Genomic DNA, 24,546 nt, shown 5'->3' with positions numbered 1-24,546 from the left:
TTTGCATTCACCCATATGCGACACACTGCACTGCATAACTATCATAGCAAATCAACTAATGTAGGACGAATGCCATTAGCTTATTCTAAGTTTGAATATCGGTTGAATCTGCATGGCGAAGAATAGCTATTCGCAAGGGTATTCGCTACTAGTGTGGATATATTCTGCTATGATGTATGAATCAGGGCGCAGGTGCGTGATTTATGCGGCGTTCTTTAAAAAGGCCGTGCCGTGTCACACAGCTCAACTGTATTAAGCAAGATCGCATAGAGCTCAATTCTTATATGTAAAGCTATCAACGTGTACATTAACAAAACGAACCCTTCAAACTTTCTCGCCATGCATGTAAAGGCAGCTTATTTACACGGAGTTCTCTTGTTAGTTACGTTGCACGTGATACAGATTCCACATATAGCAAGTGGAAGCAACCCTACCGGTGAAGATTCAAACTTCGACGGAACACTTAATCTGATAGAGGTGAGCATGTCTTAACTTGCAAGTGAACGTTCGTATTTCGTATATTTTATCGTGCAGAGCCCTATTCGGGGTTGCGTTGCTCTCGCTGGAAATTGGTACATTGACCAGCGGGGCGCTGTTGCCCACGGTAGCGTCTACACTACGTTAACAGGGGACGCGCCGAAGTCTTATACGTTAGTACGTGCTGCATTCTCATCGCAATGCTTGCGTTGAAGCAACAGGCAGCAATCGGGCTTTTTTGCTCGCTTCCGCGGCTGCGATTCCCGCCGGCATTCAGTACACCGTGGGTCACTGCTAGCCTTAATTCGTATAGAATCGCAACTTGTTTGTTATAACAGAATTTCAAACATCATATATATATATATATATATATATATATATATATATATATATATATATATATATATATATATATATATATATATATATATATATATATATGTATATATATATATATAGATGCACTTCTGAGCGAGCAATTATCTAACTTTTTGAACCCACGTCTGATACTGAATTTTGTCAGAAAACACTAAAACCTGTTAAAGAAAAAGAAATGGTGACACATTCCGCGCATTGGGAGGATGTATGTGATGCGAAGCAGCCATTGATCAGTTACCTAAGCCACGTTGTGCGATTTTGAGTCGAGTGCTACGGAGCGACCTTTTTTGCGAATCGGATCGGCGTGCGTGTGTTACTTGAGTAGTCATGGGCGCAACGTGCGCTTAACCTGCATGCAAAATCGACGGAGACACGTTACAGGCAGGTTATGGTTGGACGCAGCTGAGCATGGCAGCCCGGGTTTACGGTATCTGCTGAAGAGTTCGCGCCTTGCAGCAGCGAGAAATGCACACACGCACAATAGATGTGGGAGTATCTAGGGGCCCGGCAATCGAGAGGGCGCACCGCGGAGCCGGCGTTTACGTTCTCCAGTACAGGCTAAACCGGGACACTTTGGAGCGGAGATGTCGGCTGAATCTAGGAGAGAAGAACGTCCGGTGGGTTAGTAGGCAGCGTTTGTTGGCGTATTTCTGCGGGGTCAAGCAAGTGTAGACAATAAGTGGCCGATTCATAGCAGCACATATACAATGTCTCAGACATTGTTTTTGGAGTCAATAACCGTCACCTCAGGCCTGTAGCTACACTTGAAAAACTCGAGTTTTTGGGAAGTACTTCTGTCTCACAACTATAATCGCCATCTACCTTTCGTACTTCCCTAGAGTTATCACCGCGCTTCGGGCATTTTCCTGTTACGAACGGCGTTTAAGCGCAACATAGCATTCTTGCTAGGAAAGTGGAGAGAGCCGGATATTCATGAAAGGAAACGCGAACGCACCACATGTCGGTTATAGTTGTGTGCCAGGAAGAGTACCCAAATACTTGATTTTTGGGAATGTATTATTAGAGAGCACTAACCTACAGTAATAACATAAGCCAGTACTAGCCAAAACTAAGTAGCAATAGTCAAAGCCAACTTAGAGCTAGCTAACATCAGCAAATATTCACTGACCTCTAGCCAGCATTAGCGCACATTAGCCTACGGTATCCAACAGAAGTCGACTGCAAATCAACATTGGCATTGCTAGCCAACATTAGCGAGCACTAGCAAACACATCCTGAGATTTTGCCATGGCTAACCAGAGCTGGAAAAAATTACCTAGCACTTGGGCACACTCGCGGACAGTCATCCAACATTTATGAGTGATAGCCAATATTAGTCATCGCGATCCGAACTTGGCATGCACTGACCAACACAAGTCAACATTTAGGCAGGATTTGCCGTCACTTGGCCATCCGTAGCAGATGTTAGCATGTACTCGGCATTGGCCAGCAGCACAAGCTATCACGTAGCTTACATTTGTCGGTTCTCCTCAGCACTACGCTCTTAAAAAAATGGAGTTACCCTCTCTCCTTTAAGGGAGAAACGGCGATGTCCCCAATGTTCGTCTTCAAATGGAGAAACCGTTCCTCCCTTTTCAATGGAGAAACCGTCAAAATCAAGATGGCTGACGCGAAGCCAGTGAAGCGAGCAAAAGATTTAGGCCTAGCGGGTGCATCGATTCTCGACTGATAAAGAGTATGCGGCACTGGCAATCACAAAAAACGGTCCCTCTGAGCTTAATATCGAATGCTATGGCAATAAAATCAAGCAGACAAATTCGCGAAACGGAACGACGGAACTCGTACGTTTCGGTCGGCCAGCGAGACGGCGTTCACTTTAAAAGAGACGGATACTGCAAAGGGGCTCTCACCCGGAGACTGTACGTTAGGCTTGCTGTCTTTATTTGTCGAAGCGTCACACGGTGTAGCGACGTTATCCACGCGTTTGATCCTCCAAAATGTACATTCTGTCGCATCAAAACAATCCCGGCGCGGCAGAGCATAGTTTCGATAGATAGATGTTCAACTTCATATAAGTAGGTGGAGCTGTGAGAGCGCCGCGGCCGCGAAGTAGGTGGTAGCTGGCGCCATCTAGAGGGATTAAACAAGACTAAAAAAGTTGTTTCTGACCATGGAGGAAGGAATACTAATGAGAGGCCCTGACGTCACATTCGTGAAGCCTCCACATCGCAAACACCCGCATCGCCTCGTAGCGAAGGCGCAGCGAAACATTTCGCGATTTCCGTCGGGACGTTTGCCAAGCGCATGCGCGCATCGCGAAACTTTGCCAACTTTGCAGCCTTTTTTTGTTTGTGTGTTTTTTCGCCGTGCAAGCGGTGCAGTCGATTCACGCTTGCTGCTCGTTATGTGTGTTCTTTAGGAAAGCTACGCAATGCCCAGCTGTTGCGTATACCCTGTGCAAATCGCGTGAACTGCGGACAGTACCGGGTGTCACTTTTCATGTGTACGTATACGTTCGCTTCATTACTGATCACTAAGGCATGGTATTTGCGTGCGAAGCTCTCGGATGTGCGTTCTGTTGCTTGTTGCTTGTTACTCATTCTGTCAACTCGGAACACACGTGGAATTTTCTTTTTGGCGTCTGACGCTACGTACATACCATGCGCTGAAGGCATCGTACGTTTTAGAGGCTGTGTCGTTCAAACAAAAGGGCAATAAACTTTTGTTGTTGTTATCGGACTACGTGATGTATGTATTGTGCGGTGTGCGCTCGCTGCGTGCTGGTGTTGTGTGCGCACTGGAATTACAAACTTTACATGCACCGTCGCGTATACAATACACCGCGGTGTCCTCTTTTCTACGTGAAGTTACGTCAACTATAGGTTGGCCGAATAGCTACTACGCTTACTCCATATACACGAGCAAAGAACCGCTAATCGGGCAATGGATCTGGAAATCGGTCTACGAGAAAGGAAAAGAAAGGCCTAACGCCTAATACAACGCGTAAGTCACTGCTAGGTGAGTCCGAATACGATAAGGCAGGGGCTGAATGTTTTTGATTACGGTACGTACCGGTACTTTCTGTACTGCTGCACAAAAACGCTCCACGAAGAATTTCAGCACGCAGCGCTCGGCCTGCCACGCACTAACAGCCTGGTAAACGTCTGCTTGCAACATTTTACTGCGTGCGAACCGCACAACACGCGCTAAGTTTACGCCGGGACTACAGATTCGAGCAGAAGCGAACCACCGCGGAGAGCACGCCGCGGGGCTTCTGCTGTTTTGTTTGCCCCATAGCGGTTTGTTTGCCCCATCAATCTGACGTCACTTCCGCCACACTTTTCGCAATGCATTTGGACACGATAGGGCCTCTCCTTAGTTTTTCCTTCCTCCATGTTTCTGACTGAGGCAGCGTACGTTGATACTACACACGGCATTTCGGGAGGTAGGCCCATTCATGGATTACTCAAGGGCACCGGAAAGTTGATACAGCTTTCATTATTACGCACACGTTCACTGGGCAGACACATAGTACGCACATTGAATTCAATACATACACAATTCATTCGCATGTATAAAACCTACAACACGAACAATTCACCACAGACGCATACGTACAGACGTTTACACATACCCCTCTATGAAGCGCTGGTCCTTATATAGTGACTGAGTTACAGTGAACCATGGTGGCACAAAGATGCGTCATTCTTCTTCAACTCTTTATGATCTCATGGCTGCGTCACAATATACGCCGACATTATTAAATAGTAGCTATGGCTTAGGCAAGCGCACCAGTTAATCTAAAGCCGCATAATAATGAACAATATAATTACAGAGAGTTGATTATGTTTGTGCGAAAACGACCATATTGAGAACCGTTCATACCAGTCCGACGACATTTTGAAGTAGCGCCATCTTCTGACAGCGGCCACAGATGAAATTTCTCTCTTATTTATTTATTTTCAATAGTTACTGTGTGAGGGCGCAGCATAGGCAACATGCAGTTCAGATTCCGTCGCCTTCGTCGCGTTGACTTCGTTGAGTGGTTTGGCGTTGACATCTGTTCACATTCTATTTATGCGTTGACCACAAGTATGACGATGGGCCATGGATTCGTTCAACTGCTAGCCCCTCAGTGACAATGCTTCTGATGCGGTACGGCCGTCTCATTTGTGTATACGTACGTTACAACGCCGGTCGTGCGAAGAAACAAGACAAGATGGCCTCGCACCGGACGGTGGTCTTTCGAGAGCGATGTCAGTGGCTCTTGGCGTCGCGGCAGCTCGATTACTTGAGTAGAGAAACTGGCGCTACACCGCGCGAATTATGGAAAAGAACGCTACCCACACTACGTGTTCTGTAATATTTCAGTACGCTGTACCTACATGCTGCTCTGCTAGTGTTACGTCACGGTATTCGCCTGGCGTGTGAAATTGCGATCATTGTGCGATAACTATGTAGTTGTCGTTGTGGCGGTAGTTAGTCTTGCGTTGGATTTGGAATACCCTTTTCACAAAGGTGAGTGAGAGTGTTAGTAATTACATACTGTGCACAGCTGTCATTAGAAGCTCATTTTGTGTTGAGTTTCGCACGCCAAAGCAAAATCCTGAGAACGCGTGCAATAAGTCCATCCTAATTCTCAGTGATGGCATGCGTATTCCAAAACGCATGTGATTGAGAATTTTGGCTTAATTGAGAGAAGTCATTGACTTATTTTTCAGATATGTGCAATTATGATGCAGGTTAACGTTAAAATGCGGCCACGGCGGCCACATTTGAATGGGGGCGAAAGGCAAGGAACACCAATGTGCTTATGTTCGGGTGCGCGTTAAAGAACCCCAGTTGATCGAAATTAATCCGTAGCCCCACACTACGGCGTGCCTCGTTTCGACACGTCAAACTCCAGCAATTATATGTTATCGTACTTTCACGCATGCACTGTCCAGTGGTATCACGTTTGCTAAAATGTTGTAAAAATTAACCTTCATGCTTCTTTATATTGCTTGTTGTATTGATAAGTGCTATAAATGCTGTGTAAAACTAAAAAGGCGTGCTCTAGCCAAGTATGTTAACACCGAAAAAAATTGAATTATTGGTGTACAGTCTAAGCTGTTCATTAAAACAAGACTTTTGTGAAGGACGACTTACTGTATTTATGACAAGCAGATCGTGCGCAAACGTATACAAACAACACGAGACACACGGAAGTATGCGGCGCATCGCGCACACGCCGAGCCTATAAAAAAAAGAAAAAAAAAACGCCACACACATTACTCAACACATAGAACAAAAACAATGAACGTCACTCGTGTGTTGCTCGCATCAATCCTAGGTACAAGTAATTGCACGCAACTGGCCGAGATCGGTAGCATTGGATAGTCTGGTCTGAGGCTTCCGAGTGAGCGCGAAAGGGCAGCCGCTCTCCGCAGCATGGAATCGCGATGTAACTCGGCGTGCGCATGCGCGCGCGCGCAAATCACGCGGTTGAGGAGAAAAGTTTCTCCCTTTGCGCTTGTCGCAAGAGGGCGCGACGAGTAAATCGTCCGCAAAGGAGAAAGTCGCTGCTCCGAAGGAGGAACGGAGCCCGTTCCTCCATTCTCGCTCCCTTTCTTTTTAGAGTGTAGGTAATTTTTAGAAGCAGTAGCCACAACTGAAGTGCTAGCCAGCTTCCATTCCTAACCAAACTAATATCCACTAAAAAAAGCCGGCAGATCCCACGCATTGTGGGAATCGATGTAATGCGAAGCATCCAGCAAAGAGCTGCATACATCGTCCTGTATGTCATTGAGGAAAATGCGTGTCATGGTTTTCATGTTAACTCAGATTACTTATGTTCGTCACACAGAAACGCCGCGCAATACCAACTTCAGGGTCGATCAAGCTAGAGAAACGGCCGCCAGCGCCCCATGAGCGTGGCACGTAAGTCATGCTGTACATGACATACGTGTCATGACTTTCATGTTAACTCGTGTTATTTATGTTCCTCACACGGTCACGTCTCAAGATACCAATTTTGGTATATATCAAGCTAGCGAAACGGCCGCCAGCACCCCATGAGCGTGGCACTAAGTCATGCTGTACGTGACATGCGTGTCATGATTTTCATGTTAACTCGTCTTTTTATGTTCGCCACACAGTCACGTTGCGCAATACCAATTTCGGGGTAGATCAAGCTAGCGAAATGGCCGCCACCACTCCATGAGCGTGGCACCTAAGTCATGCTGTACATGACAAGCGTGTCATGATTGTCATGTTAAATCGTGTGATTTATGCTCGTTACATAGTCACGTCACAAGATACCAATATTGGTGTATATAAATCTAGCGAAACCGCCGGCAGCGCCCCATGAGCGTGTCACGTAAGTCATTCTGTACGTGACATGCGTGTCATGATTGTCATGTTAACTGGTATTTTTATGATAGTTACACAGTCACGTCGCAAGATACCAATTATGGTGTATATAAACCTAGCGAAACCGCCGCCAGCGCCCCATGAGCGTGGCACGTAAGTCATGCTGTACATGACATGCGTGTCATGATTGTCATGTTAACTCGTGTTATTTGAGTTCGTTACACAGTCACGTCGCGCAGTACCAATTTCGGGGTAGATCAAGCTAGCGAAACGGCCGCCAGCGCTCCATGAGCGTGGCACGTAAGTCATGCTGTACATGACATGCGTGTCATGATTTTCATGTTAACTCGTGTTATTTATGTTCGCTACACAGTCACGTCGCAAGATACCAATTTTGGTGTATATAAAGCTAGCAAAACGGCCGCCAGCGCACCATGAGCGTGGCACGTAAGTCATGCTGTACATGACATGCGTGTAATGATTTTCTAGTTATGACTTGTCATTTATGTTCGTCACACAGTCATATTACGCCATACCAATTTTGGTGCACATTCGATGAACCAAGCGACCAGGAGAGCACAAAGTCGTAGGCGGCTAGATAGATAGATAGATAGATAGATAGATAGATAGATAGATAGATAGATAGATAGATAGATAGATAGATAGATAGATAGATAGATAGATAGATACGCTCAAAGTCGCAGAAGTTCGCTAAGAAATGCTTCGCATTTAAAATACAGCCAACATTTAGCCAATACTGGCCAAAATGAGCCTGTACTGGTCACGTCTGCATTAGCCAGTGCTAGTCGACAGTTCACCAACACTTTGTTTGCCAAGAGGCTTTGGTTTTAGAGCGCAGCTCTTAGGTGCCAGTTCCTGCGTTGAGCGATGTCGCAGTTGGAGTTGCCATCGTTCGCGTATCCGATAGAGCGAACGAGTACGAAAGAGAGCGAACGCGGCCTGTAACCTCGCTTTCTTCCTCCGTCATGCGCGCTGGCCCCTCGGTCGGAACTCTCGAGGATGCAGGGCTGGCACATGCAATGCGGCTGGGTTCGGTTGCGCTAACCGGGCTGTCGGCGTTTCGCTCGGTTCGCGACGCCTGCAATGCACAGAGTGATGTGCGTAGCACTTGAGCACTCGCAGTTTCTGTGGCAATATGTAACGAATGTGACATTGCTACAAGTGCAGATAGCCAATACTTTAAACACTGCTGGCGTTGTCCTAACACGAAGCTGCGCTCAGAATTCGCATTAGGAAGTATCGTAATCGTCAGTACTTTTTTTAACACGAAAGTGTTTTATGCCGGGGTCCACCAAGACTCCAGTGACGTATTCCCGTCACAGAAATGACGTAGAAAAAATTACACGATCAGATATCAAAGAAAAAAAGTTCCGTCAACGGGTATCGAACGCACGACCGCTCGGTCTGCAACAACAGATGCCGAACACGCTATCTACTGCGCCACGGCCACATACTCTAGAGGCTTTACAAACGCGCCTTTTATATCTACCACTCTCCCGGTCGGCGGGGTGGTGCTGCCCTCTGGCAGCGGTAAATTAAAGTAATTCGCCCTTACTGTGGCCTCCGCGATTAGCACATGCAACGCATTGCACGTCCATCCCATTCGGCGCCTTTTGAATAGCACTTCAATTTTTTCAATGTCTTAACACACCGCGAGGTTGGATTGGATTGGAAGAACTTTATTAACAAAGTCCGGAGGCGTGTGCCTTAGCACACGCCACCGGACTTCGTTAATAAAGTTCTTTGTTAATGCAGTTCTCTTAGAACACGGCGGGCGGCTCCAACGACGGGACAGTCAGGCCGAGACCTACCGCCGCATCGTGGGCCCTCTGGACACCGCGAGGTGGCGATCTTAGACCAATCGTCGTAAAAGCGTCGGCCTCACTCATAGCATCACGCTAATCCAAACCAAAAATAGCTCTACGACGCGCGCCTGCCTCACTCGGCTGTAACACCGCGTTCACCGCTGACACACTCGCCCCGAGAAAAATCGCGGCTGGGCTACCGGGGCGGCAGGACGCGCTTTGCGTTTTCCTCTAGTCAGGCCGTGGTGTTCAATCACATTTTAACATGCCGCGGGATGGCGACCAAGTTCAGCGTCCAATATGCGACGCTCTTCTGGCTATCACACCTCGTTCTCTGATTACGCTTTCACCGTTAACTACTACAGCTACCACAAGGGTCTGTTTAATCATTTAACATGGACGTTAGTCGTCGGGATGGAGGTGTACCACCAATCATCGAATTGGGTGCATCCACGTTAAACGGTGCTATAATAATAATAATATCTGGGGTTTAACGCCCCAATTCCACGATGTGATTATTAAGGACGCGTAGTGGAGGGCTCCGTAAATTTTGACCACCTGGGGTTCTTTAACGTGCACCATAAGCCAAGTACACGGTAAACGGTGCTATAGCTGCCAGACATCAATATACATTGTGGGAACTCTCTTATATCAATGTACAGTAAAGATTCAGTTACTTCTGTAAGGGCGCGCTTTACTTTTGTGTTATTCGGATTCCTATGAAGGAGAGATCAGCCATCTTTTTCCGGACAAGTACGCTGCTTTTATAGCATATATACCATGTATTGTCACCTTTTATTTGCCGTGCCTGTTGCGATAAATCACAACAAATAAAGAGTCGGTATTGATATTTCTTACACTTTTGTACCAGATCAATGCAACGACGACGGCGTAACAACGCGTATTACATGCTACGCCTGACAGTAACATCATACATATATATATATATATATATATATATATATATATATATATATATATATATATATATATATATATATATATATATAGATACGAGAACAAATATTGCATGTGTGTCATGTTATGCAAGTTCTCTCACACATATATGCAAGGAATGAAATGACTACCACGATGTTATGACACAGGATTGCTATGTACAGAAATATCACAACATAGGAAAATGGGCTGGGATGAGGTGTTATTTAAAATATACCCTTAAATATTCTGACCTTACATGTGCCAAACTAATCATATATTTAAGAAACACTTGGTGGAGGGGGCACTAGGCGAATGTCGACCAATTGTTTTTATTTTAACGTGTTCCTAAATCTAAGTTCACGTGTGGTTTTTCCGTTTCACCTTATAAAATATGGCCACGCCGCTCTGCATTGTAACCTGCGTACTGAAGCTCGGCTGTGCATCGCGCTATTCTCTGAGCTACGACGGCTACCTGCCCAAGAAAATTTAAATTTATAATGGCAGCTTCACCTAGCCTATGCGACCACTAAATGGGACAGCCCTGATTTAGAGAACTCATCTTGTTGTACTCTTGTGCTCTCTTGTGATGGGTATGCATTTCCAATAAACGTATCGCTTCACTAAACCTAGCACCCGTTACATTCGTGCTGAGTGTTTTCTGAGTGTTTTCGCACTTTTAATTGTGAACAATAATTGCATTTCTTCTGAAATAGTATTGCGCAGAATTACTCTATGTGTTACGAAGACACGTCTACCTATTTTTTTTTCTTCATTGTTTAAAAATACCGCATTCTAGCAAAGGTGTATATGGATAGGGTTCTTTGTAGTTTTCATATCCACCAAGGATAACCTATGCACTACAGGCTACACCAACTGGGCAGAAGCCACCCTTCACTATCGGTCGTACATTTGATTGCGGCGGAGAAGGTGTCCAAGCTTGTACCCGTGCCGATCAGTATGTACCGTAATCTTCATTAGTGCTACTTTGATTAGTGGGTACGATAGCTTTAATCAGTGTGTAACATAACCTTGATCATTAAGACATAATTTCGATCAAGATAAATGTTACGTTCTAGACTCAAACGCCGTATGCAGAATCGGCACAAGTATTATAATACCTGCAGCAGACGTCCATGATGCGGCGTAGCATGATGGTCTTTCCGCAACCCCCGGGCGGGTGAAGAACACCCGGAATATATTCGAGCAGTGTGGGGTTAGGCTGTAAATCATCTAGCGAATGGTGTCGTATTGCATGACATCGGTGATGCGCAGCACGGATTTGTAGTGTTAGATTACTAGATTACGAATACGTCTTGCGCATCTCCTTATGGCGGCATACGGACTCTCCACATTCGTGGCGTTGACATGGTCGGGATTGTCCTCTCAGCGACCACAGTGTACCGCAGTGACCACAACGCCATCGTACCCACAAATTCGACAAAAACTAATGACATATTTATTACGAAAATAAGGGGCAAGGTGAGACCATTCTACGTCGCCCCTTTGCCATGGGGTAAACCTAGTAGCCTTCGGCTCCAAGATTTCTTCACGTCACCTGACGGTGGAACGCGGACAAACCATCTTTATGTCACAGATGCACTCGGGTTAATCTAAGATATCTATGTCCGCGTCCAAGCTGGAGATGCTGAGGCTATCACTTCTTATCAAACTGACGAGACGATTAGTGCGTACAATAGACCACAAGGACGTCGTCGCCAACAATACGACCAATAAATTCGAAGCCCACCAAGAGAATCATTCAGTGCCTAACTTTGTTCAAAATTGCCCAGGCTTCTCTATCGTGTCACAAATAATCTTCGATTTCCATCCACTTTCACGAAGTGCAATGGTTCACTTTGTTCTAGTAGGGCTGATTCTTGCAAGAAATGTCTAATATCGCAAGGGGAGAGATTACGACAACGCGTATTTTAGTACCGCCTATTCTTTCTTTCCTTTCCGCCGTAGGTCCTCAACACAAGCGAAGATTCCTGGGTTTACTTCCAGACGTATAGTAATGCATATCCGATGACCTTAGATAAGCAAGACACCACAATTGTGGTCACATGCATAAGACATCGCAAGATCGACGTAACAGAAAATCAATACAACTTTACCGTGTATGAGTCACTAAATGATACAGAGTGAGTACTCTAATTTCCTGAAGATAGCATATATATATATATATATATATATATATATATATATATATATATATATATATATATATATATATATATATATATATATATATTGATAGCTAAAATGGTACATCATTTCATTTGCGTGGAAGTGTGCACTTACATAAATTTTTGTGGAATAGACTGCCGCTTTAGCAGCTTGTTTATACTATGCATATACGATAGCGTTTTACAATGTTATGGCTAAAAAACATTTAAAGACACTTACCATCTAGTAGATGGCCGAAAATTGACACTTTAGGCCATTTGGTTGTCGTTATTCTCTCAGCGACCGCCTGTGAAACTCAGCACTCTGTGCGTGACGCGACACGCGTCTATCCTTCTCTCGCTCTCTTTTACTCCTCTATTGCCCCTCCCCATGTGTAGGGTAGCAAAGTGGACGCATAGTCTCGTTAACCTCTCTACCTTTCCTATATTCCTTCTCTCGCTCTCTCTCAATAACCTGTTGTTACTAAATCAGTTAGAGGAGTCAGTTAAAGCAATCATGACCATTACGAATAAATCACAACACAATCAAAGCGCTTCGACGTCTTTCTGTTTCTCTTTGTTTTTTGTTCTTATGGGGACCAACGTTAAGTGAACCACGCTTTATGTGTGCACTACGATTTTATGTGCGCTCCGTTAGAAAGAGAACTTTCGAACTTACCTGATAAATGAGTGTATATATACTCCTTTTGTTTCGCACGTTTGGGGCTTCAACAAAGTGCACATAATGGCTTGCAGATGTGTAGCTGGTACCTCGTTTCTGCGCAGAATGATGCATAATGGCGTTGTAGGTGCTTCCCAACTCCACAAATAATTTGATTTATGATGTAGTGGGCACCCTGCTAGGGTACTTCTATTAGTAGCCCCAAGAGAGTTTACAACGAGCTCTAGAAATGCTACACTTCAAGCTTTCGCTGTGACTGTGCTGCGCTTTCCACGCAGGCCTGGCGTTTTTTTTTTCTTTTTTATGTTAACAACGTAGTGGAAATGGGTATCCTTCGCGAAGAAATGGCGACAACTCCTTAATGTATTGATTATTTAGAAATAAATAGCAGTGCCTGTTGAGTGGTGCGAGACGCGTCCGAGGGCAAAAAGGAAGGGGAGACTGCGTGCACTACGCATGAGCATGTATTAAAACACTAACGAAGCGCAAATGAATGGAATGCAGTTATAAAAACACTGTCACAGAAGGATTCCGAGAAGCGTTTCTAGAAAAGAGTTCAAACAAACGCAGCGCTCATAATTTGCGGCTAGACCAAGCTGCCGTGGTTACGTCCTTCGCAGACTCGGTCGACGCGACGCGGCGGCCTGGTGCTCGCCGATTCTTCAGCATCTGCTCCGCTGGGCTGCGCGAGTAGAACACGTGCCGTTCTCGAGGACCGTCGATGCTGTCGCTTGACCAGGTGCTTCTGATAATTGTTGACCTCCTGAATGTTGTCGCCAACCAGGCCAACACGTCTTCATTGCTACACCTTCTTGCTCTATCGGATGGGCCGACGTGGCCTGTTTTCTTTTTTTGTGCGCCACGTGGAGATGTACAAGGAGACGTCCCAGCGTTCTCACATCGCTCATGGCCGTATATTTATGTCGAGCCAGGCCAGCGTTTTGGTTTAGCGCTTGTGCTGTCTACCTCTCTGCCTTTTGCCTCCGTTTTTATGCGTTAATCGTTCAACGTCATCCAACTTTGCCGACCTAATCAACTGGCGGCACTTGTCAGAGAAGTCAAGACTCTAGAAACGCCCACTAACAACTGAAAAAAGCGCACAAAGGCAGAAAAGCAAATCTACAATAAAGCTTATCTGCGCATGCTCTGGCAGGAAGCTATACCTATCAGTCCGGCATGCGTGGAGGTCTACGTAAAAGATAACTGTTCAGTTGTTTGGTTTTTCGATGTTGGCTCACGTGCGCGCTAGCACTGTTATGAATACATTAAGCTTCAATCATTAGATGAGTTTCTTCGTGCCTGTGTCTGTATAAAAGTGCGCATTCATTAAGTTCAGCGTGTATTTGCAGCCTTGACAATGTATAGATCGATTAGATGGTGATCCTTTGGTGAGCCATCTGTTATGTGGCAGTAATCTCTGGTTAACACAGCGACCCGTCTGTCCTACGTAGAGACAGCAGCTACTAAACGGAACCTCATACACCACAACTGTACGAGAATCGGCAGATTTGCTGGTATGTTTTAAAAAACAAATGTCAGTCCGTTTCTTGTGTCTTACCTGCTCAGTCTTTCTCTGCACGGCGGCACACATCCGTAAAAAGGATATTAACGCCGTTAAGAACTTCACCGCACAATGTGCTGCCCGACATTCTGGACAAGGCATACACAGCTTATGCTCCGATGCTACACGTACCCAATAAAACTCTTAACTTGAAGGAGAAGCAGATTTCGTGCCAGTTTTAATTTTTACAGGACTTTTTGGGAACGTCCGAAAACCGGAAGTAAGTACTCGAGCGCGTGCACGTGGAAGAGAAAGGGGAGTCTGATTCGGTGCTCTCGCCACTAAAAAGATCCCCCAAACGGAAAAGCAACTATGTTGATAAAACATGTTGCCAAGTTTTCAAGGTTGAAATGAGTGAATCCCTCTTTAATCCCACTTTAATGTGGACTGTTGCAAAAGAATTACCCGAGCTTGCACTAGCTCGCGCGAGGCTGGGTAACAGCAAATCTGGTGGTCACCAAGCTGATCCTGGCTTGGCTAGGCTTTCACCCTCTCGCCTCTTCTTTCACACCTCCTGCTATACTATACTATACAAGTCTATGCTTCTTCTTTGTGTCTGTTTCTTTCTATCTCGTTATCGCTCTGACTATTTGCTTCTCTGTCTTTCTATCTCTTTTCTCTTCCTATCGTTGCTCACTTTCTTTCTCTCTATTTTTCTCTTTCTCTTTTGTAATGATTTTTTCTCTCTCTCTCTCTCTCGGTAGTCGTTCTCTAGCCCTCTATCTGTTTCTCTCTTGGTTCCCTTTCTTTATATATATATATATATATATATATATATATATATATATATATATATATATATATATATATATATATATATATATATATAAATCTCTGCACTCGTTCTCCCTCCTCCTTCCCTCCACCTCTCATCCTATACTATACTGTACACGGCTATGCTATGCTCTGTTAGCGTACCTGAATAGCCGAGTGGTTACGACGTTCGGCATCGCATCGTGGGTACGCGGGTTGAAATCTCGCGAAGAAATTTTTTCGCCTCGAATTTCTGTCCGTCTTTTTCCTATCTCTTTCACTCTCTCGTTCTTTCTGTCTCTTTCTTTCTCTCTGTGTTACTTTACACAGAGATATTACATCCCATGCCGGACCAATTGGCGCACGTGTTCTGTAAGCGAAGCAGAAGAGGAACAGCAGGAACAAAAAGACGAAGACAACGCGGGCCGGTTCACGATAATGATGATTTTTATTCTACGTACGACACACGGGAAACCTCTATCATAGCAGCTGTGCTGTAAAAAATAGGAAGTTTTCTTCAATCACTTTTCTTTCCTTAGAATCCAGGTGCTCTTTAGTTATGCACCCACCTCTATGTAGTTAGTCAACTTATTAAATCCGTGTAAGAAAACAGCTTTCTTAATGTGGTAGGGCTTAAATGTCATTATTGCATGATTGAGAGAAAAAAAGGACACACATATCAACAAAACCCGATGACGTACATATGTCATTCTTTATGAAAGAAACGCGATCGCGTGGGAAATTGCCTCGTACAGTACATGTGGTGCGGCACCGCGGCGAATTGTGAAATTAAAAGAGCGAAGCCACTCCTTCTATGGCCCGTACACCTTCTTGCATTTTTCCTTATTTCTTTATCTCTTTATGTTCTTGGGGCAGACAACTCGACAAGTGTTTTCGTTTGTAAATGATAGGGTGACCATGATGATGCATATTGTGGTGCTATCGATGAAAAATTGATGACAACTGAACCTGCATTGATCTGTCATATCTGTATCGTGTGCTTTGTGCTGCTGTAAAGAAAACGACGGGACGGGAGTGCAGGACGGGAGTACATCCCTCTCTCCTGTTTTCACTTTTCGCAAACGCGATGCCAGGCTGTCTCGGAGGTCTTGTGTTCAGTTTCATAAAAAATGACCGCTATAAGTTCTCAAAGGAATCTTTGAAAGTTAATTCTTGAACGCATGTTTTTATTTGTGTTCTGATTTCAAGGGTAGCGGGCAATCGTACAGGAAGATTTATATACCCAGGCAACGACACGAATAAACCACCAATATCGACGACGGTTCACCGAGATTCAGGTGAGATTTTTAATATTTGTTGAATTTAATACAGCGTAATTGAGTACCAAAAGAACAGTTTCATAAAGCTGCGCCGAAATTTATTAAGTTTGACAGCTTCCGTAAATGAGTATATGACATTTTAGGTCATTTCATACAAGAAAAATAGCCAGAGCAGAATATCAGCGGATGTTTACTGATGAATAGTTTTGTCTTGTGTGAGATGTTTTTGTCGATGCAGCTCAAATGACGTTCACTTTTTATTATTTTTGACAGATGAACCAGATTACATGGTGACACTTGTCTATACGGACCCAGATTCTCATGACTGCAACGTGTATTCTATATCCTACATGGAGGACGATCTAGCGGATGGTAACGTAACGTTCACCGTATTCTTTTCAGCAAGGGAATGCTTACTATTGAAACGTGAACTGTGATGACCTCCAATCCACCAAGCATCTTCATTGCGCTGGCGCATTTTGGTTGAGGAATAACTACGCGCAGTTTCGTAGTAGCCCGTGAGTGCTTGCGCTGCACACACACACACACACACACACACACACACACACACACACATACACACACACTCACTCACTCACTCACTCACTCACTCACTCACTCACTCACTCACTCACTCACTCACTCACTCACTCACTCACTCACTCACTCACTCATTCACTCACTCACTCAATCACTCACAAACGCGCGCGCGCTTTATACAGGGTGTTTCATCTACTTAACTTTAGGCAGAGTTTTACAATATGCCGACGCACTTGGTGGCTACGCGACTAATTTGGATGTTGCTCCTTATTGCCTGGAGCAAGCAACACTCTTTTACGTAAAATGCTTAGTTGGCTAAGCCGGCAACATTAATTGACTAACTTCAAACGCAACAGAGCTTTAAGAGATCTAGATTGGTTTTGAGAGATCTACATTGGTTTGCAAAGTGTCCGATTAGACAGTTTCCACCTGTTTAAAAGTATTGCTGTTTTAGAGCGCGCTCTTTGGTGCCCGATCCTGCGTTGAGCGGCGTCGCCGTCACCGTCGATTGGCGTCACCGATAGACATGAATAATTAAGAAGAAAAACAATACCCCGGGTCGAATGGGATTTGAACCCGGGCCCTCTGCGTGGCTGAGGAGTATTCTACCACAGGGCCACGCAGGTGCTTGCAGCTGCTTTTCAAAAAGACCCTATGCAGGCGTTATGTCGGGCGAGGAATCGCGCTGACCTATGTAATATAGCGTGGTAGAAGAGTAAAATTACAACCAGTCATCCGACAATACTAATTGCGCAAATAGTGTGTGGTTTAATGTTTCCCACCCACTGAAAAGTACTTATTCATAATTCTTCATCTTCATCAGCCACATGTATAATCAACAGAGTACACATAAGGCCTTACAGATGTGTAGCGGGTACTTCGCTTATCCGCAAAACACGAATAATTGCGTAGTGGGTGCTGTCTACCTTCAAAAAATATGATTTATGGTGTAGTCGATACCTTGCGGAAAGCCAAAACTTGAAACACAGTTGGCATTGCCCCAGCATGAAGCTGCGCTCAGAGTCCCGCCACGGCGGTGGTGTTTATGGCGCTCGACTGCTGACTCGAAGGTTGCGAAATTGAATCCCGGCCACGGACGGCTGCACGTTCGATGGAGACGAAAATGTTTGAGGCCCGTGTACTTAGATTTAGGTGCACGTTAGTACCCCAGGTGGCCGAAATTTCCGGAGCCCTCCAAAGACGTGCACCGCAACTTGTACGTACAAGTTGTCCCACTTAACTTGGGCCAAGGAAGGAAAATGAAAGGTGCGTCGCACGCCTTTTGAACCGAAGTCATGCTATTCAAACTGGCCTATGGTTGCTCAGCATATTTCGGCCGGTATGCGCCACAGAAAGCGGGCGTGTGCCAAGCATGTCCTAGCATAGCAAAGCCATGCATTGCATATATAGCAAAAGGGTGGGAGAGGGAAATGAGGGCGAGGAGAAGTGATGTGAATGAGAGAAGAAAAAAAGAGAAAGGGAGAAGGTAAAGCATGGCATAGCCTTGTAAAATATCAATTAGCAAGACGGTTTGAAAGGGAATTCACGGCAATGAGGTATGATGTAAGGGTGAGAAGGAGGGAAATGAGGAGGAAAATGCTGGTGTGAGATGGTAAAGCGTAACAAAGCCATGCACAGTATACAATAACAAGGGGTGGGAAAGATATGTGAATCTGCATTCACCATGTGGTGGCACTTGCTTGACAGTTCCGCTATTGCTCAGATTTCACACGCGTGGAACTGGCTTTATTTTTTTCCCTTAACTATATCAATCATTATATTTCATAAACAAACTTTAATTATTGCTTGAAGGCCAGAAATGTGAACCCAGAGTTGTAGACTACCTTCACAACCCACCCTTTCACTTTTTCCGGCACTATACACCTCGCGAAGTTATTCCCTGCTCGCTGCAAAGAAGCCCGCGAAATACGAAAAGAAGATCCATGTGACTACGCGATGGCGCACTACTTTCGTGCTGAAGTCCCGCGTGCGATTGGTGATATAGGCCATCTGCAACGTTTTATGGGCGCTTTATCACCTCGGCAGCGCTCGACCAGCAGCATGCATTTGCGCTGTCATCCGATAAAAGAGGCAGGCTCCTTTGCGGCCACCATAAACGCGATTAAAATCTGGGGTTTAACGTCCCAAAACCACGATATGAATATGAGAAACACCGTAGTGGAGGGCTCTAGAAATTTCGACCACCTGGGTTCTTTTACGTGCGCCTAAATCAAAGTTCATAAACCTCAAGCATTTTCGTCTGCACCGTAAATGCAGCCGCCGCGGCCGGGAGTCGATCCCGCGACCTTCGGGCGAGCAGTCTAGCGCCACAACCACTAGACTATCGTGGCAGGGCCACCATAAAAACGATATGCTGCTTGTCCGCGGCCACAGTCACGCTGCAGGCGACATTTTTCATCAGTTGTTTACTTCAGAGCAGCACGAGAGCACGCCAGCTTTTATCACATGGCTTCTTGCATTACTTCTGAGCTTTCTGCGCAACGCGGAAAAAAAAGGTCTGCATGAGACGTACGGTTCAGGAAACACATTCAATGGTTGTTTTCCGAACTTCTCTATATCTCTTCTTTCAAGCATTTGGTCTTCAGCCAGTATTTAAAAAGTGGGGTAGTTAAACATCAATCACGAATTAGTTAAGGGGATAATAAAAATTCGGTTCACTTCGCGTCCGACGTGGCTTTGATTTTTAGCATTGGCCCGAGTTTCGTGGGAAACCTTATTATCAGCAGATCACCCGCACAGCAACAGACGGCCGAGCGCTTCTCCTTCCTCCTCTTCATTACAATTGCCCCCTGGAGAGAAGACGAGCCATCCTGGCGTCTTAAGGCGTAGGCAGTATCAAGGGCTCTTAGTACGTAGTCACGACCGTGATGTCTTAGATCGTTGATATGGTATGTAAAGTAGGCATGAATGAAATTTGCCGAGAACCATAAATTATGGCCAACCACCCATTTTCTATCATAGAATAGTTCGCTTCTGCATTTGCCAAGTGCAACTACCATAGGCGACGACGTACTCGTCGTAGCCGTCTTTCCGCTGAGCTACGACAGCACCAAGTCCGATGCCGCTAGTGACCGTATGGGTATCTCAAGGCGCTATGCGATTGTAATGTCGATGGCTAGGCGGTGAAGTAAGTAGGCGACGCAGTTGCTTGACGGCTTCATCGCACGAGGTTGACAAAGCGGAGATGCCATCGCTAGCCATAGAAAAATTCGTCAGTGGTGCTGTGATGGTTGCAAAATTTCGTACAAACACTTGCAAGAAGAGCAGATGCCTACAAAGGTGCAGATCGCCTTAAAAATAGTGGGCTTGGGAAACTCGACGACGGCGCGAAACTTGGCTGTGTCAGGAAACGCACCATACATTTCGCAAGGCATGCCAGGTTATCTTTGGAACTAATTTTGTGTGTATTTTGTATCTTATCGAGCTCCATTTTAGTGTTTTCTTACGAAAGCATTTACGCAAGGCCATGTTTTGTTTTTATTTTTATTAAATATATCGACCTAAAAATGAACGCTGCAGCGTTTTTGTAGATGATAGCTTTAGAAATACGACGTTGATTAATTTTTGGCGAAACAAGGCCAGTGACAAAAATTGACTTTTATTTCAGATTTCCCTACGTGTGAAATGCACATAAAGAACAGTAGTGTGCATGACGGACCCACCACAAGTTGCAGCAATTACTACGAGAGCAAATGCAACGGCACAAAGTATCAACCTTACAGCCAGCAGTGTAGCATTAAAGGCAGAGCTGTTAATGTCTACTCGTAAAAAGGAAGCTGCGAGGAAAACACGAAGTACGATTGCGTGTTGCCAACACTTCCCGCAATTCACTGTCCCGAAAACGTACTTGGATATTTTTGAAAATTCGCATCTTGCCCGGGACAATGTTTAAAGAGCTGAAATATCAAGTTAATAAAATATATGAAATGCACAGTTATTAAAATGTTCATGAGTAACGTCATTTTGATTTATTAAAAAGTACGCTGTTTAGTAGCATACACCGATAAGCACAAACCATCACGTCCTCATTTCCGTCTTAACGAAATACCAGTGGCGCAAACTGAGCAACACGAAAAATATATAAGTAGAAGAGAGCTTAGGACACCAGATATCTCCTACTTGTTTTTGGTTCTTTGTAAATTTGCGCCACAAATCTTTCGTTAAAATCGTAGGAGATATCGTAGGAGATATGCTAGTAGAAAATAATGTCCAGTAACGTCATTTTGCTTTATTAAAAAGTACGCTGTTTAGTAGCATACACCGATAAGCACAAACCATCACGTCCTCATTTCCGTCTTAACGAAATACCAGTGGCGCAAACTGAGCAACACGAAAAATATATAAGTAGAAGAGAGCTTAGGACACCAGATATCTCCTACTTGTTTTTGGTTCTTTGTAAATTTGCGCCACAAATCTTTCGTTAAAATATAAATGCACCAATTCGCTTAACGTAATGATCTGGTTATTCTGTTCAGTCCTCGCAAGGGACGCACCCGTTTAGGACGCAGCCGTTTAGGACAGCTTAGGACGCAGTGTTCCAAGGTTAGCGCCATCTCGTCGGGCAAGGTGCTGTTTTCTGGTCGGGTAAGGGGCGTTGCCCCATAGGAAGCCTGTGTCTCACAACCATTTCCTTGGGACCGGCATGTCGACGTAATCTCGGTGGTGGTTGTCGACAAGGCAGGCAACAGAACGGGCGATATAACAAGCGCGAATACCTTCATGACAAAGGTGATCGGGTAACTGTTCTGAGCTCGGGCACAGCTGCCATGCCATTGTGAAACGTTATTACTGTCAATATGCAAGCGACGTCGACAGTGGTGTGCACGGTGACCAGGCATACCACAAAGGAATCACACAGGATTATTGCCTGATGTGCGCAGGGGTCCCGTTTGGCTTCTGACCGGGTGGTGCGCACAATAGTGTCTCGACGTGGTGGTGCAGCAAGCGGTGGTGTTGAAAACGTCGTCGTAGGAAGCCAGCTACAATTTCGGCTTAGTTTATAGATGCAGGCTCTGGTGGTGGTGGAACAGGGGACTGCATGGAGTCAGGTACTCGCTCCTGGTGAATCTCCTGGTATTGTGCTCGCAGTGTTGTACACGTTCATCAAAAACAGGAACGAAGGCGCGTTCCTGGTTCCTTCCTAATCATGGAACGAGTTCCCGTTACCAGTTTGTTTAGCGTGAAAGGAGCTCGTTCAAATTACATTTCGAAATTTAGAACGTGTCATTACATTAACGTTACATTTGAATTTTTAAACAAAGTATAGTGCCGGATAATAATGAGGTGAAATAAAGCGGGCATTTAAAGCTAATATTGAGCTACATATATTTTACGAATTTGGCATCGGCGGCGGTAAGTTATGTGTAGATAACATGAGTCCAAAGAAACACTCCTAGACGGAATTTTAAGGACCACCGGTTGTACTACAGATATATGTCTAACTGCAACTTTCGTGCTTGTCTATTACTTTCCACGTCAGCCTTCAGATGCGCCATCATAATACTGCGCTTCAGATACTCAAAAAGAAATTCCAACACATGCACCAATATACGTTTCTTGCACAGAAAACCACATCAAAAAACAATAGATATGTTTTTAATGAGTGCTGATTCAATATTGCAGTGCTAGTAGAAAATAATGTCCAGGATACATATTCGCAACGTAGAAAGTCCTTTGTCCGCACTCAGCAAGACTTGCATCTCGATGTTGTATCAGAGTGAGGAGCCTGTTTTCTCGTCAGCACTTCGTTGGCAATGTTGAAAAGCCGTTTCATCAAGTGCTTCGGGTATTGCCGTGTTGAACACAAAAGAGGACAAATCAACAATGTTCGTAGCGGCGAGGGCGGGCTCAGCGGGCGCAACTAGAATGTAGCGCTGGATGTACGCATATCGGTTATTGCATTACAGATGTCATCGGTGCGGCGGCTGTCGAACTGCACTATAACAAAGGTTATAGACCGATAGCGGCGGAGATAACTCTCACGTTAAAAAGATGCCTGCCCAAACGAAACCATCGAAGGCAGCGGACAGGCGCCACTGCAGCACCCACGTCCACTGCGTTTCGGTTCTCTTCCCCGCTATTCTCGCAACCAGGGGTCAAAAGACAGATTTGTCGATAGCTCCGGGCAGCATGCACAAGATATTAAAGGGATGATCGAGCCAGCCGCTAAAGACCACGCTACGAGAGAAACATTCCCAGGAACTGGGCCGAAACTTCGCAGTCGGCAACGCGCGAACATAAAACCAATAAAACGTCGGAAGAGTACGCTGCACGCGGCAAGGCGCTCACACCTAAGGGGTAGAACCAAAGTGTAACTTCGCCACCGTTATGTTGGCGCCGAAGACCATTCATGCTCAGTGGCAGGCGACAACGCGGGATTTTGGTGGCTAGAACGCCGGTGCATCATTCATTTTCTGGGCCTCTGGCGTTGTGATTGGCTCCTCTGTCCCACGCGCGTCAAACACCAAATTCGCCACGATGATTCGCGCCGTTCGAAAACTCCGTGCAACCACGCGTAAGCGCCCCGACTACAGTAAGCCGGCTCCCCCTCTTTTCCGTATGCCGCCAAGGCCACGGAAACGCGTAGCGAAACCGCCCGAATACACAGCACCCCCCCCCCCCCCCACACACACACACACAAAAAGCTACTTGCGATTTGGCCGAAAAAAAAACTCCGCGAGATAAAGAAATTGCGTGACCTTTCCTGGCGGCAGCCTTACGATGTGGTTCGATTATTATCAAATGTCAAGTAAATGTCTCCAAGGTGTGGCTACACTCCAGAACGGCTCGTGATTGCTGTCAGAATGGCTCAAACAAAAATAAAAAAAATGCTGTTCCTCCCACGCGCGGTTGGTCTTGACCGGCGGGTGCCTTAAAGTGAAAACCAAGATGCAGTGACAGGTGAGCGGTAGATTCTGGCGCCTCACGCGGTCGCCCGTCCACCTCGTTCTGCATGATGTGCTGTGTGCGGGTGCCTGTTCAATGCCAAGGAACGTTTAAAGAATGAACACCATTTCCTATGCCGTTCAGAGATAAACGTAACGAGTTACCATTAGAGTTCCACCGATCCTCAATAAAATGGTGGCGTTCATTTGTTCCTCCAAAAAGGAACTAGTTCTAAGAACGCCGTTCCTTGTAACGCCATTCCGTACAACACTGCGTACATGGATTAACGCAGAGTGAGCAGATGTGCCTCCGGATGTCGACGTAGTTCTGACAAAGTTCAGCTTCTTCCAAGACGGTTCAGAGGATTTTCGCGAGCAGCATTTGGAAATCGACGCCTTCAATATCCATCGTGACATGCCGTGTCTTGCCAGATTTGGTCATCGTTGGGTTAACGCCCCTACAGACTTTCACAGTATCTTCTATGCAGTTGGGGAATTTTTCAGTGTTGGCAAGAACAGCTGCAGCACCATACTTCGACACGAGTTCCGCACTGCAGGGTGACCCAAGATTTTCGTCATGCGCGCCCTGAAATCTGAGCAGCTGCGAAGGTACAATTAGCGGTTAGCGGACGTTAACAGCACGCGTGAGGTAGACGTCCGCATGGCACAGCTTGCGACCATCATCGCACCTTTTTTGGGCACATACCTATTCGTATAACGACAGCCAA

The 24,546-nt window shown here is 45.5% G+C and overlaps 2 protein-coding genes across 18 annotated transcripts in view; one reads left to right on the top strand and one right to left on the bottom strand.

Annotated features, from left to right (window-relative positions):
* LOC119402282 (uncharacterized) overlaps positions 1-24,546 on the bottom strand; it is a 330,925-nt gene that overhangs the window by 156 nt on the left and 306,223 nt on the right. For 13 of the 16 annotated variants that reach the window (XM_049418569.1, XM_049418570.1, XM_049418571.1 and 10 more), the window contains one exon: positions 20,686-20,830. In XM_049418569.1, coding sequence (XP_049274526.1) covers positions 20,686-20,830 — 145 coding nt within the window. Of the gene's footprint in view, positions 1-12,776; positions 12,876-20,685; positions 20,831-24,546 lie in introns of those variants that run through there. The other 3 variants (XM_049418568.1, XM_037669423.1, XM_049418577.1) reach the window with 3 other exon arrangements.
* LOC119402283 (uncharacterized) lies at positions 239-20,702 on the top strand. Of its 2 annotated transcripts, none has more exons than XM_037669433.2 (5): positions 239-477; positions 11,898-12,073; positions 16,303-16,391; positions 16,647-16,745; positions 20,542-20,702. In XM_037669433.2, exons 1-5 carry the CDS (start codon positions 340-342, stop codon positions 20,700-20,702), a joined length of 663 nt encoding a protein of 220 aa, XP_037525361.1. In that variant the 5' UTR covers positions 239-339. The 2 variants fall into 2 exon arrangements, with proteins under 2 accessions (XP_037525361.1, XP_049274537.1); XM_049418580.1 differs by lacking the exon at positions 239-477 and adding an exon at positions 3,258-3,319.

Source organism: Rhipicephalus sanguineus, chromosome 8 (assembly GCF_013339695.2).
Source record: "Rhipicephalus sanguineus isolate Rsan-2018 chromosome 8, BIME_Rsan_1.4, whole genome shotgun sequence".
Classification (NCBI taxonomy): Eukaryota; Metazoa; Arthropoda; class Arachnida; order Ixodida; family Ixodidae; genus Rhipicephalus; species Rhipicephalus sanguineus.
This window is presented reverse-complemented; position numbering and strand designations above follow the sequence as displayed.